This window comes from Glycine max, chromosome 7 (genome assembly GCF_000004515.6).
Source record: "Glycine max cultivar Williams 82 chromosome 7, Glycine_max_v4.0, whole genome shotgun sequence".
Lineage (NCBI taxonomy): Eukaryota > Viridiplantae > Streptophyta > Magnoliopsida > Fabales > Fabaceae > Glycine > Glycine max.
Window position 1 is genome coordinate 10,176,061 of NC_038243.2, and position 16,110 is coordinate 10,192,170.

Below are 16,110 nucleotides of genomic sequence, written 5' to 3' on the forward strand. Positions count from 1 at the left end.
GTCATGAGTTGTGAATTATACAATAACCTGATCAGTGTTGATATTGAGAAAATGTTTATGCGCAGTGTTAAAGAGAAAGTGTAGGTTTCATATTTAGGAACCAATGTTAAATTGTAGCACAATATGTTGAATGTGTTTAAAACACGAGTGTGAGGTCGTGAGTATTGTATAATTCATGAGAAGTGTCTATAAATTAAAATTGTGATGAATTGTGGAATAACATGTTGCTTTGAGATTATAATATTATTATTGAGATTGAGTATAAGTGCAAAGTTGAATATGTGTTAATCTGTGATATACATGTAAACATGTGATGGTGGATTGTGACATTATGAGATGTGAAATTGTGAACAAGTTTTAGTTGTGAATAAGTGTGTGGCTAACACTTGATGTGACATTACTTGTGTTGTGAGATGTGAATTATACAATAACCTGACTAGTGTTATCTTGAGAAAAGTGTTGAGTGCAATGTTAAAGAGAAAGTGTAGGTTTCCTATTTAGGAATCAATGTTAAATTGTAGCGTAATGTGTTAAACGTGTTTAAAACACGAGTGTGATGTCGTGTGTATTGTATAATTCATAAGCAGTGTCTGCATGCAAAAAAAATTATTTTAGGGGTTGAACCTGAATCAGGAGGGAGAGGCCCTGACAGACTCTTCAGAGTGTAGGCCTTGGGGGTAAATACACCCGGTTTGAGTGCTCCTTTGAGCTTGTGCCGATCTAACATGGTTGAAGCATTCTCGCAAAACAGCGTGACCTTGAGTGGTCTCCCTATGATTTTATATAGTGAGAGTAACCTAACATACTCATGTTGTGGTGTGTCTTGTTATGTACTCCTAAGCGCCTTAGGATCTTTTTTCACTGACATGATATCATATTGCATATAGGCTTGAGTCTTAGCATAACTGTTGCATACGGTTGCTAATTGTTTATTATGTCTTGATCGGAGTGTGTGATTCATGTGTAATGTGATTGATGATTGAAAAGTGAATTTTAAATGACAAAGTGGTGGAATTATGTGAGTTATGTTTAAGTAAGTTGTATCTCATTTATATGATATGTATATCTAGTTGTCTTATTTTTCTATTAGTTAGGAATGTGATAACTCACTCCTTGTGTTTTGTGTTTGGAGCCTGTGATGATCTTGAACTTTGTGTTCGGGGGAGTAGATGACTAGGTGAATTACTTTAAGGAACCTTGTGCTGAAGGACGTCGAGACACAATGTTCTGATAGGGTGTGACATTGGAGTATATGTTTCTATATTAATTGTATGAAATCTTAGGCGGCCTTGTTTGAGTCGAGATGACTTTATTATTTATCTAGACAAGTTTGAATATGATGTTAAAGAAAGTGGATGTGAGCCTTTTACCCTCTTGAAATGATTTTATTTAAATGTGTTTTAAAAACTTTTAATTAATTATTATTTCTTTTCCTTTTATTAGTACATATATGTATGGGTTGAGGGTGTCACATCTTTCTTTCTAAATTATTTTATCTCTAGATCTATTTTTAAATTTAGTTTATTATTTTTTTAAATTTAAATTACTAATACTTAAAAATAATATTATAGCATGGATTTTTAAGTTATTGATTATAAATCTGAAATATGTTATGCATTTTATTTATTATAAATTTTAATTATGATATCATTTATAAAAATCAAAATCAATCATTTATTTCCAATTTTTTTTTGAGTTATATAAATTTGTGTGCTTCGGATAAAGATAGAAATAAAGCATTCGTACCGCTGGTTTTGTTAATCTTGTGCATTTGTTTCTTGGGATTTGTTTTATTTTCTCCAGACCTGTGCAGGCACCAAAAATATTAAAAATAAAGATAGAGATAATTAAAAAAAAAACCCATACCCCATACACCCCAAAAGGAAAAGGTTATCTACAATTTTCAAATCTTATTAATGGAGTCGACAAATATATCTCTAAGATTATACAAATCTTATTATTAAAACGAATAGATAAGTTGGAAGGATAGGAGATGAACCCGCGAAAAGACGGAGCAGAAGACAATCCCCATGGATAAATATCAGATACAAGGTTAGTTAATTTGAATCAGTTTTATTCGTATATCTCAAATAATGTAACTCTTAAAACATAGTTTAATTTTAATATAACTTAAAAGTAATTCATAATTATTGACCATGTTGAGGTAAATTTTTTTATAGTATTAATTAATTTGAAAAATGTAAATATGACTTTAAAAAAGATTATTATAAAAATTATCGATTTTTAATAATATAGTAATTTTTCAATTGAATATTGATGAGAAGGTTGACTATTGTAATATTTAATTAAAAAAGAAAGAAAAATGCATTTCTATCTTTTTAATCATTTTATACGATATAGGATATGCGTCCAAAATCTTTTCTGTGAATAAATGATAAGTTTCCAAATCTTTTGTTTGGGCTAGAAATAATCTCTTAACATATTATTATCTTATAGTTGAACTGTCACTTATCTTTAACCGTTTAATTTTATTATAAATAGAACATGAAACATAGATCATACTCACATCGACTCTTCTTCATAGTGGGTGATTTCTTTGTGACTTTGTGTTGCAATGACGGGGCGAAAGTGTTCTCTGAGTGCAAGTTTTCTGCTATGTTTGAGTTTGATTAGCATAGCAATCAATGCTCTTGAGGTTTCATATGATGAAAGGGCACTTACAATTGATGGCAAAAGAAGAATTTTATTCTCTGCTTCCATTCATTATCCTCGCAGCACTCCTGAAGTAAGCTACTTTATTTTTTTGATATTACTTTTGCTAGTTTTTTTTTTTATCCTAAAACCCAATGATTAGTACTGCGCATTTGAGTTTGTATTACTGTTATCATCATTTTTTTTATTAAATTAAATGTATTTAATTTGTTATTTATTTTCTCTAATACATATTTGACAGATGTGGCCATATTTGATTCGTAAAGCAAAAGAAGGTGGACTTGATGTAATTGAAACATATGTTTTTTGGAATGCCCACGAGCCTCAGCGTCGTCAGGTTTCTCCTTGGGACAAAAATTTTCGGTTAAATATATGTTTTGGTTTTGTGACAAAATTTATTTTACTTTATTTTACCCTTAAATTTTGCAGTATGAATTTTCCGAAAATCTAGATCTTGTTAGATTCATTCGAACCATTCAAAAGGAAGGGCTTTATGCGATGATTCGAATTGGTCCATATATAAGCAGCGAATGGAACTACGGGTAAATATAATATATCTCTAACAACATTATTAATTACATACAATTTATATGCTTTTTAAATTCAAATAAATAATTATTTTCATTTCCTATATAACATCAGAGGTCTCCCAGTTTGGTTGCACAATATTCCCAACATGGAATTTAGGACACATAATCGTGCATTTATGGTAAGTCTTTTCATTTATTTATTTTTTTGTGAATAATTAATCTTTTTTGACATGTTTAAAGTTCTTTTCCTCCTGCTTTCCTAAATTGAATATAGGAGGAGATGAAAACCTTCACCACAAAGATAGTGGACATGATGCAGGATGAGACACTATTTGCCGTACAAGGAGGACCCATTATTATTGCTCAGGTTTTAATTTTTCCAAGCGTTTCCTAATTGATTATATATGTATAACTTACATATTCTAATTCTTTGACTTTATATTTATTTCATACACAAAAAAGATCGAGAATGAGTATGGAAATGTTATGCATGCATATGGTAACAATGGAACACAATATCTCAAATGGTGCGCTCAATTAGCTGACTCTTTTGAAACTGGTGTGCCTTGGGTCATGTCTCAACAAAGCAATGCTCCTCAATTCATGGTAATGAACAAATAGCTTATAAGAATTAATATTATTTAAGTAAATTTTACAATTTATTTTTATATTTTTCTCTATCCTTGGTATATTCATATTACATATCTTATTTTATGCTTTCTTATATTTTTTTAGAAACTGTTGTAAAAATTTATTTTGAAATAGTATTATTTGTATATAAATATTATAATTCAATATTAATCTATACGATCAGTGGTAAAAATAAATCTTTACGTGTGGTTTTTATTTTTTTAGTAATTTGTTGCTTTGTGTTTTGGTGACTACCTAATTAGTTGTTTTTTCTTCTAAAATTAGATTGACTCGTGTGACGGTTATTATTGTGATCAATTCCAACCTAACGACAACCACAAACCTAAAATATGGACTGAGAATTGGACTGGCGGGTTAGTTCTTCATTTCAAATATTTTTATTTTTTATATTAATTTTTAAATTTAATGTTGCCATATTAATATTGTACCATCACTGAACGTAAAAGTTCTATATTGTTATTAATGATGCCATGCCACGTTAAGTTTGACAATTTGTTTGCTATTAGCGTATCAAATATCAAATATATAAATAAAATTCTCAAATTTCAATCTAAATTTAACTTTTGTTTTCCCATTTAGGTATAAGAATTGGGGTACGCAAAATCCTCATAGACCCGCTGAAGATGTAGCTTATGCAGTTGCAAGGTTTTTCCAATTTGGTGGCACATTTCAAAATTATTATATGGTAATTTTTTGGCTTCACTTTATATAAAAAATTTGCTTCACTATATATATATATATATATATATATATATATATATATATATAATTTGAATTGAAAAATATTGTAGTTTTATTAATGTTGACACTTTATTTGTTTATTTCAGTACCATGGTGGTACCAACTTTAAACGAACTGCCGGAGGCCCATATGTCACTACTTCGTATGACTATGACGCTCCTTTGGATGAATATGGTAAATCATATAGTTAATTGTTTAATATGTTTTTCTTTTGAGGAATTAACATACTTTAACATACTCCTAACATGTTATGTGGCTTCCATAAAATGATACTGTGCTATAGTAATCACCTTGTCTGGACATTTTTTTTCCTTCTTATTTTTAAGATTAGGCAATTTATTTTTAGTACATGTTTTCTTTATAAGGTAATTTAAATCAACCAAAGTGGGGACATCTTAGACAACTTCATAACCTTCTAAAGTCAAAAGAGAATATCTTAACTCAAGGTTCCTCACAAAATACAGATTATGGAAACATGGTTACAGTAAGTTTATGTCTCTCAACTGTTTCTCTGTCTCAGTCTCCATATATATTAATTTGAGTTTGTAAGTAATGCAAACCATATTTTGATAGGCCACGGTGTACACTTATGATGGAAAATCAACTTGCTTCATTGGAAATGCACATCAATCAAAGGATGCTACAATTAATTTTCGAAACAATGAATACACCATTCCTGCCTGGTCTGTTTCTATTCTTCCAAACTGTTCTTCAGAAGCTTATAACACTGCAAAGGTGATGAGAATAATCCTCAAAATTGTTATTATAATAAAAAAAATCCTTTTCTTTTATTACATGGCCAATCAAACTTTAGACAGAAAATGTTACTGACACTCCTCTTTAATTAATAGGTCAATACTCAGACAACTATAATGGTCAAGAAGGACAATGAAGACTTAGAATATGCGTTGAGATGGCAATGGAGGCAAGAGCCGTTTGTCCAAATGAAAGATGGACAAATTACAGGCATCATTGACCTGACTGCTCCCAAACTCTTGGATCAAAAGGTTGTCACAAATGATTTTAGTGATTACTTATGGTACATCACCAGGTAATAATTTTCTATGCATGTCCTTTTTAATTAATTCAAAGTTGAGTAATGTTAAGTTCTCTTATTAATTATATCTTCCTACAAATCCTCCTACTACATTTTATGATAAATATTAAATGAAAAGTAGAGTAATTTATAGTCTTGGAAGTATAAAACATATTGAAAACTTAAAATAAAAAGTAGGAGCAGGGTATTGTAGGAGGATTAAGAATTTTTCTTCAAAATTTTGTTATCTATTGTGGTGCATCAATTTGCACACATACCTACTAACTTTCATGAGAAAATTAATAATTTCCCCAGCATTGACATCAAAGGAGATGATGACCCTAGTTGGACCAAAGAATTTAGGCTAAGAGTGCACACCAGTGGGCATGTACTCCATGTATTTGTCAATGGAAAACATGTTGGTAAGTTTTGACAGCAAAACAACCACTTATACCTTTATTATAGGTGACAATGATTTTAAATTTCACGCACCCATTCTTTTTCCTCACAGGTACCCAACATGCTAAAAATGGACAATTCAAGTTTGTTCACGAGTCCAAGATCAAATTGACTACTGGGAAGAATGAGATAAGTCTACTTAGTACCACTGTTGGATTACCCGTAAGTGTAACATATTCTATGCTTTGCACATTTTGATAATTCAAGACATTGTTAAACGTTGTAAAATTGCATTCTGTAAATTATGTTGTTTGAAATTCCGAAGACCTTTGCAGGCTATGACAGCCTTGATATTAATTGTGACAAAACAAATCACATTTATCAATAATTTTCTATACTAAAGTTTCAGAAATCTTCCTAACCGTGATTGCAATTGCAATTTAAAACCTTAGATTATATTTACATTGTTGGTCTTGATATTTGATTCTGTAAGCTAATTTTGCTTCTATATATTTACTCAGAATTATGGTCCTTTCTTTGACAACATCGAGGTCGGTGTTCTTGGTCCGGTTCAGTTGGTGGCAGCAGTTGGTGATTATGATTATGATGATGACGAGATAGTCAAAGATCTCAGCAAAAATCAATGGAGTTATAAAGTTGGACTGCATGGGGAGCATGAGATGCATTACAGCTATGAGAATAGCCTCAAAACATGGTATACAGATGCTGTTCCAACCGATAGAATTTTAGTTTGGTATAAGGTAAAATTACTAATTGTTGCTTTAACTTATTCAAATTGCTTTGCATCAACAATTTCTAAGATCAAACTAATTAACTACCAATTGATTAATGTGTTTCTTTTTAGACCACATTCAAATCTCCCATTGGAGATGATCCTGTTGTGGTTGATTTGAGTGGATTAGGAAAGGGTCATGCTTGGGTAAACGGTAACAGCATTGGTAGGTATTGGTCAAGCTACCTTGCAGATGAGAATGGTTGCTCTCCAAAATGTGATTATCGTGGTCCATACACTTCTAACAAGTGCTTGTCAATGTGTGCACAACCTTCTCAAAGATGGTAATCAAATCAATTTCTTCACCAAATTAATTTTAGAATTGTGTTATTTTGGTATAAAAACCCATTAGCATTTTATATTTTGTTGTATTACAATAATTAGGTACCATGTTCCACGCTCATTTCTTCGTGACAATGATCAAAACACATTGGTCTTGTTTGAGGAATTGGGAGGCCAGCCCTATTATGTCAACTTTCTCACAGTAACTGTTGGGAAAGTATGTGCAAATGCCTATGAAGGGAATACGTTGGAATTAGCATGCAACAAAAATCAAGTCATCTCAGAAATTAAATTTGCTAGCTTCGGCTTACCAAAGGGTGAATGTGGATCTTTTCAGAAGGGAAATTGTGAATCTTCGGAGGCTTTATCGGCCATCAAAGCGGTAATGTGTCATGCCATGCCTTTAAATTTCTTCTAGGTTCCATTAGGTAAAATGGTACCTAAAAGAATGATAAAGAAATGCCTAATACTACTAGTTTTTTTGTTGACATTTTTTTTTCTCTTCTCTTTGCAGCAATGCATTGGCAAGGATAAATGTTCTATTCAAGTTTCTGAGAGAACACTTGGACCTACCAGGTGTAGAGTTGCTGAAGATAGAAGATTAGCAGTTGAGGCAGTTTGTGATATACAAGTAAGCGGCGAAGGGAGGAAACACTAGATTTTATTATGTGCTTTGGGAAATCATTTAGGACTTTAGTTTCTTTTATTCAATAGTTTTCATTTTTGTTTTGAGTTGTAATGGTTTTGACATAGAAAAACCTCTTTAGATGTTTGTTTTCGGTTCACAATTAGGCTAGGATGCAGATAGATAAAATTTCCTCCTTTACATTGAATGATATGTATAGTTTTACTTTTGGTATAATAATATAATATTAGTTACTGATTTTTATACTAGCTTACGATTGAGAAAACTACTTTGGCCTTAGATGATTCAGATGAAAAATATTCATGCATCATTGTAGCTCCAGGCTTTTCACAGACCAAATCATCTAAGTCATACGATTGAGCCATCAATTAACTTGTTTTACAAGCATGGTCAACTAAAGAGACAAAACAAAATAGTAGTAAATAATCAGTTAAATGTGAGATGAAAAAAGAACAAGAAAAAAGAAATTACATCCTCGGGAAGGCAATTCCTGCAATATCAGCTAACAAATGCAGGAGGGACCTCATAGAGCCTAAGATCATTAACTGTAACTTTTCACTTCAGATGAATTTGCAGTCATCACGCCATTGATCCCCCCCCCCAAAAAAAAAAAAAATCATGAAGTTGAGCATCTTCTAACATGAAACATTGTCTGAAAGTCTCGATTTTCATCATCTGATGGATAGAGCAACTTTGCTGCTATGACTAGAATCCTAACCATTTTGCATTTTCTTCATTTTCTTTTTCAAGGCCTCATCTAAGTTGCTGCTTGACAGTGAAAGAACCTGATTCAGGAGTAACTTCACTCCCGAATTTTTCATAATTGCAAATCTAGGTTTAATCCTTTCCTCTAAACTGTATCCAAAATATTGAGGGAACTTAACCAGATCAGATTTTGGGTAACCTGAATCAAATTTTCTGTCAGCTGAAAGTATACAAGGCTCCATATCATGAAATCATGGTCCCAATTTCTTCCAAAGTGTATCCCCTCTCTAAGAAAAATGCTGTTATAGGCTTTAGGTTGGCCTCAATGCTAAGACCAAAATTCTGTGGGCATCTGAATAGAAGAGTCCCAACATCAACCCCCCAAGAACGGAAGTACTCAGCTATCTTGTATTTGTATCCATATAAGGAGGTTACTTTGGAGTTAAAAAGAGAAGGCTATCGTGTGAATTCCAAATAAACAACCATGGATGTCAATATAATTTACTATTTTTTATACTTCTAAGGCATGTAAGTTTTTTTTTTTTTTTTCATTTTATACTTATTTTTCTTTATTATCATATCATTAGTATCTAGTATTATTTGAATTTATTGATGACTAATCTGTGTTGTGAGATTCTCTTTTTTCAATTGCATTCTTTCATTCACAAAACTTGAAATCAAAATCTTAATTAAGTAAATTGAGTTCAATATCACTCAAACCAGAGAAGAATTCGAAAACATTATAAAATGGGATTGATTTTTTTTCTTTTATAATTATTTAAATGTCATACATTTAATAAATACTTTTTAGTGTCTTTTATTATTTTTACATATAAAATCGAAACTACTTTTTATATTACATGATAATAACCTTATTTGTTATCATAATAACAACAAATTCATTACTAATTTTACAAGAATTATCACTTTAATCATTACAATAAAACAACAAACACAACTAATTTTATATTAATATTAACCATTATTATTATAACAACATACAATATTTATTTTAAATAATTTTATACTAATTAACTTTTATATTTCACTTCTACTCGATATGAAACTTCACCTCACACTATACTTGTAACACATGTAAGTGTCTTTTTTTTTTTCATTTTATACTTATTTTTCTTTATTATCATATTATTAGTATCTAGTATTGATTGATTTTATGGGTGACTAATTTTTGGCAATCTAATTGATAATCTTTAGTGATATTTTTTTTCTTCCAATTATATTTTTTCATCCATAAGACTTGAAATCCAGACCTTATTTAAAAAAATTTGATACCTCACTTTAATCCAAAATGTTAAAATTTAGATTTATGGATCTTCTCCTCATTTATATGTTCTTAACTTTTTTATTTATACTCAAAGATTTTCTCTGATTCTTATACTCCATCACATGGACATGTAAGAGAAAATCCCATAATGTGTGAAATGATTGAATAGAGTGACGAAAAAGGATATTCCTTGTGATAGTGTGATAGAAAAATGTGGGACAAGAAAAATAGTGGGGTGGTTGAATTGAGGAAAAAGTCTTCATCTTCGTAGGTTTGAGATAGTTACTATGATATGGCAAAGTGAAAAAAGAAAAAGGTTTATTAATTTATTGTATCACTGCACTAGAATTTTTTTTAGTACTTAATATTTATTTTAAACTTTTAGTTTAATTTTGTTTATTTTCATATTTTTATTTCACACTCATCTCTCTCTTATTTTTCTTATTTTTCTCTCTCGTGTATAAAATATATTTCCTCTTAACTCAAATAAAAATAATAATAATATACACGTTAATTAAAAAAATAGTTGATATTATTTAATTTTAAATCTCATTTAAAAAATTATTAAAATTACCCTTCATTATAACCTAATAGTAAATAAAAAAAGATCATTAAAAATAAAATCATAATTAATTAAAAAATATTTTAAAATAATATCATTAAATAAGATAATTTTGTTGTTTTCCTCACGATCATAACTTGCTGCATATATGCCTCTCTAATATTACTACCAGAAGCACACTCATCCAAAAGATTTATTTGTCAATGTCTTATCTATTATATCTAGTTTTTTTATAAAAAAAAATCTTAATTTCTTTCTTTTTTAGAATGAGATTCTTAATTTTTTTTCTATGTACTGTAGTGATTTATGAATAATTTTTAATTGTAATCAAAATATATTATTAAAAGGTAAAGCCACAAGTTAACTAAAGAATAATTGTCGATTAAATTTTTAATCAATTTTTAAAAATTAATTGTTAAAGAAAATTGCTTTTATTTTATTACACTACTTTATCTATATCTATAACTATAATAAAAGAAATAGTTCAGTTTAGTTTCCACATTTTATTAGATTACTTCATCCTCTCTTAAAAGTATTCATCACTCTTGGGAGAAACGAAAATTTTTAAAGGACTGTGAGATACTTAAGAGTCTGATAGACAAATCAAAGATCCTAGTTACGCAGTTGAATCGGAAAAAAAAAATCATTACCCTATCTTACATATTTTCTTATTATTATGTTAAATAAAGTATTTCCTAATATAAAACAAAAACAATAGTATATCATGATGAGATTTATTTAAAAATTATAAAATATAGAAATAAGCAAGTTTTCATATGCATGGACGTTAAGATGCTCTTAAGAGTTACAGGCAGACTAGTCACACGTGCACACAAGATTGAGGCATACACTTTTTATTAATACATTTTATTATATTATTTTTTATTTTTTTCATCACATGAATTGTTTTATCTCACCTTCTTTCTCCTTTTTTATATGCCTTTATATATATATATATATATATATATATATATATATATATATATATATATATATATATATATATATATCATATAAAAGATAGTATATAAATACAATTTCTCCTTTAAGATTTCAGACAAAGCGAGGACTTCAAAGTTCAAAGACCTCAAGTCGTTTACTCAGTCAAAAGGAGAAGAAATCAAAGATGGATTAGGGTGGGCATTCTTCTTTAAAGCAACTTTTTTTTTTTTTTAAAGTAACGCAACGTTTATTTTTTTATTGTTCTTTTTATATTTATAAAATTATTATTTCATTTTCACATTAGTTTCTGAGAAATTATATTTGTTCAAATTTTTACACTATAAAAATAAAAAAGAGAAATAAATGGGTGATATAATAGAGAAAAAGAATATTATTATAGAAATATATTATATAAATAATTTTTGTATGACCAGAAATTATCTTGTTCAGAATCAGATAGAAGAACCACAGTGGACGATAAAGATAACGGTTTTTTAAAGATATTACAAAGAAAATAGAAAAAAATTGTTTTTTTTTTTATTTTTTTAATATATTTTTGGGAAAAAAATAAAAAAAGTATAGAAATATGATACCTTAGAATTATTAACTATTAATTTAATATATACTGTATGAGTATAAAAAAAAAAAAAAAACACATTAGAAGTAGCCGCCGTGGACGGCTAATGGGGACATAAATTAACAATTCTTAGTTTTGGTACCATGAAGTGGTTGGGTTGGGACATAGTGAAAGAAAATGAAATTTATGTTTCCTAATTCCAGTGGACCTTGAAAAACTTGGTGTATTTAATTGGCCCCATTGATTTTATCTTCTCACAACTTCTCTCTCTATTCCCACTTCTCTTCTGTGTTCCTTAGAAGAATTAAGATGGCTACCTTGACTGTACCCCCAGTTCCTCCTTCCCCCAGAGATGATGCCATGCAGCTCTACCGTGCTTTTAAGGGTACCCTTTCTCTCTAAAAAGTTGTTGATTATGCTTGTAATCATGCCTTAGAACTTTAATTATGTAGTTATTTGTTTGAAACTTCCCTTTTGAGGAAGATGCTATTGCTGGACATAAATATCCAAGTTCAAATGCATGTCAGCATTAATTTTAATCTAATATAATCTTGTATCAACCTCTTTGCATGCATGCTTTAATTTTGAAGTTTGGAAACAATCCCTGATCGCCAATATTGTTTACTTGTTATATTATGTTAATTGCTGACTTTAAGAGTATTTTTCATCTAAATTTTATTTTTCAAGAAAATGTACCTTGTGAAGAGTCTATTTATATTGCTCCAGATTTACTCTACCTTAATTTGTACTTTTGGATCCTTGAGTTGAGACCTTTAATTTCGTTTTGATCCTATGTTTTCACAGGATTTGGATGTGATACTAGTGCTGTTATCAATATTCTTGCTCATCGAGATGCTACACAGCGTGCCTACATCCAACAAGAATACAGATCAATGTATTCTGAGGAACTTTCCAAACGCTTAGCTTCAGAGCTTAGTGGAAAGTTAGAGGTACAAAATTGCTAAAATAAACTAGATTTATAACTTTGTGTTGCGCAGGTGTCAACTTGTTTAATGTTACAATTAGTAAGTTAGTTTAAAAAAGAAAAAAAGATAAGGAAGCATGTGAAAAAGCTGGTACAACTAACAACAGAAAAAAAAAATGTAACCTTAATTATACACATAATATCATCATTTGAGAAAAATTAATGGTACTATCTTTTTTTTCAAGACTAAATGCTATCTTAAATTAGACACATATTGGCTATAATACACTTTTGGTCCCTCTCTTATTTTTTTGGTTCCAATTTAGTCTCCTAAGTTTAAAAAGTTCCACTTTAGTATCATAAAGTGTCTATGTTAGACCAAATTGATTCTTTCATTAGTTTTTTGCATTAACAATTTTGGCTGATGTGGCAAACATCCATATGATGTGGCATATTTTACAATTTTTCTTGTATCACCTAGTTAATCAAGTTAGTATGATAAATTGACGTGAGGACCAACTAGGTCTAACAAATACACTTTAAGGGACTAAAGTAAAAAATTTTAAACTCAGACCAAACTAAAACCAAAAAACAAGATAGAGGAGTCAAACATGTATTTTAGCCAAAATAGATAGATGGATTATACTTTATTGTATGCCATGAAGTGTATTACCTAGTGATCACTGTCACATTATTCATTTATTGCGTATATAAAAACACCTTTGTATAGATAACAAAATCATAGGTATCTTAAAATTTAGAAAAGTGGCCAAATGTTTCCCAGCACTTCTGGTTTGTCTTATATTTTTTTCTGTTAATCAGACTGCAGTTCTGCTCTGGTTGCATGACCCTGCAGGACGTGATGCAACAATCATTAGGAAGTCTCTAACAGCCGACAACAGAAGCATTGAAGGTGCTACTGAAGTTATATGTTCACACACTCCATCACAGCTACAATATTTAAAACAGATCTACCATTCTATGTTTGGTGTTTATCTTGAGCATGATATTCAAACAAACACGAGCCCCGGCGATCATCAAAAGGTGAGGTTTCTATCTTTAACTTTAATGAAAGGAACATGAGCTATTGTGAATTAGTCATATCAGGGGATCTTAAGTTTACAATCTGAGTGGTGTTTGTCTTGACATGACATTAAAACACCTATGGGGATAATAAAAAAATGCAGTTTCTCATTGTCGTTGTGTGTGGCTTTTACACATTAAGGGTTCTCTTTGTCTGCTGAAGAATTCATAATTATCTTCCTATCCTACTTCCTAGATAGTTCTATTATGGCCTGTAAAAGGTATTCATGTAAAGTTTTTCATATCTCTTGTAAATTTACAATAGCTCCTGCACACCAATTTTTAAATGGATCACGTGTTATTTTAAGGCTCTCTACTTGGCTTCATTCAAGACTATATCCATATAGGCACTAAAATTATCTTTGGATCCATAAAAAAATATTGACTGTCATTGACTCATGCACATTTTGTGTTTAAAGTCAACTGTGTCAAGGATATTGCTTCTCATAGGATAGGATGCAAATTTTTTGTCTCATGATTCTTTGATTGCTTTCATGATGACATCTATGAGTTCCTTTCAAGTTATTAAAACAATGGAGCTGCTGCTGCTTGTTATTGATGCCTTTGTGTATAAAACTTGCTTCAGCTCTTGCTTGCATATATAAGCACACCTCGTCATGAAGGCCCCGAGGTTAATAGAGAAATTGCTCAGAAGGATGCAAAGGCTCTTTACAAAGCAGGGGAGAAGAAACTGGGAACTGATGAAAAGACTTTTATCCACATATTCAGTGAACGGAGTGCGGCACATTTGGCTGCCGTCAGTTCTTATTACCATGACATGTATGGCCATTCACTGAAGAAGGTATCTTGAGCATTTTTTTATTTCTTTATTTAAATTTATTCTTTCTTGGAGGTACTTTTCTGGTGCTTATTCAATATGAATTTATCAGGCAGTAAAGAATGAAACATCTGGGGCCTTTGAACATGCACTTTTGACAATAATCCAATGTGCTGTTAATCCAGGAAAGTATTTTGCAAAGGTATTCCACTGCACTGCAACTGTTGGTAATTGCTTCTTGTAGTGTTATGGGAACAATTTTTTTGTTCAATGACAAAAATAACATACTTATGCTAGGCTTGTTGTTAAAAGAATTAAATAGACAAGGATGTTGGAAAATTATTTGACTAGTGTGTTTGTGTTACAAGGCAGGGAACTATTTTGAAAGATTTAGGACCTGTTTGATTTCCTTCTCATTTTTTAATTTTAAAAACTGTTTTATAAAACAATTTCACATTACTCAACTATCAATTTCTCATCCAAAATCTATTAAGTTTTGAAAATTGTTTAAAAGAACAAGTGTTTTATAAACCAAAAAATAGAAACAGCTTAGTGGCGTTGTCTCATTTTCTTCTTCTGTTTTCATCTTATTCTACCTCTCTCAATTTCACACTCTATTTTGTGCGTTGCACCACCCTCCACCAGCTGTCCCTGTAACCTTTTTTACTTGCATTTTGAAAACTAAAAATAGTCTCTGAAAAAAAGAAATCAAACACACCCTTGGTATTCTGAAACCAATTTGTCTTTAGTCATTTAGAATAACATCTTTACTTCAAGGACATTTAGAATAAGCAGATTGTATTAGCTAAGTTATATGGATTCGTATAAGTTTTGGTCATTGGCAGCATTTTGCATTATATATAAGTGATTGCTTGCTTGTAGTGATTTGTGCTGTATTTTCTGCTAGTGTCCAAAAAAGGCAATATTGTGGAAATTGATTATTAATATATATATACACACACACATATATGTTTTTTTTTTTAGAGTCATTTGATTCTTGCAATATGAATGAGAAAACCTTTTAAAATGTGTTACCACTTACCACCATGCAGGTGTTGCGTAAGGCGATGAAAGGTTTGGGGACTGATGATTCCACACTCATAAGGGTCATTGTGACAAGGACTGAGGTTGATATGCAGTATATCAAAGCTGCATATTTAAAGAAACACAAGAAGACTCTGAACGATGAAGTACACTCAGAAACATCCGGTCACTACAGGACTTTTCTTCTCTCACTTTTGGGCCCTAATCACTAACCAAGATGTTCAATTATGTTTCATGTGGAATAAGTTCACCCTCTGATGTTTGACTGTTTATAGAGCTTTGTGATCGATCTAGCCGACCTCACCTGGTAGAATAAGGCTTTTGTTGATGTTGTTGTACTAGTGTTTTGTGAGTATTAATTTGTCAGCCTGATGCACAGATGAAGATTTGTTGTGTATTTAAGTATGCTAAACTATTTTATTTTTTTTGTTTCAACAAATCAAGCATTGACAAGCAAA

The 16,110-nt window shown here is 30.4% G+C and overlaps 2 protein-coding genes across 2 annotated transcripts; both read left to right on the plus strand.

The window, feature by feature from the left end:
• Window positions 1-2,551: 2,551 nt before the first annotated feature.
• LOC100795923 (beta-galactosidase 15) lies at window positions 2,552-7,941 on the plus strand. Its single transcript, XM_026129093.2, has 18 exons — window positions 2,552-2,746; window positions 2,915-3,010; window positions 3,103-3,215; window positions 3,316-3,382; window positions 3,478-3,570; window positions 3,666-3,809; window positions 4,119-4,207; window positions 4,434-4,539; window positions 4,682-4,769; window positions 4,961-5,079; window positions 5,169-5,330; window positions 5,447-5,646; window positions 5,947-6,053; window positions 6,143-6,252; window positions 6,552-6,791; window positions 6,896-7,107; window positions 7,208-7,487; window positions 7,620-7,941. The coding sequence occupies exons 1-18, from the start codon at window positions 2,576-2,578 to the stop codon at window positions 7,761-7,763; spliced, it is 2,541 nt and encodes an 846-aa protein (XP_025984878.2). The 5' UTR covers window positions 2,552-2,575; the 3' UTR covers window positions 7,764-7,941.
• A 4,137-nt stretch (window positions 7,942-12,078) lies between these two features.
• On the plus strand, window positions 12,079-16,110 carry LOC100820062 (annexin D5-like). Its single transcript, NM_001253211.2, is given in 6 exon segments — window positions 12,079-12,207; window positions 12,627-12,772; window positions 13,570-13,791; window positions 14,417-14,632; window positions 14,721-14,810; window positions 15,661-16,110. Coding segments are annotated over 6 exon segments (954 nt in total). The 5' UTR covers window positions 12,079-12,131; the 3' UTR covers window positions 15,865-16,110.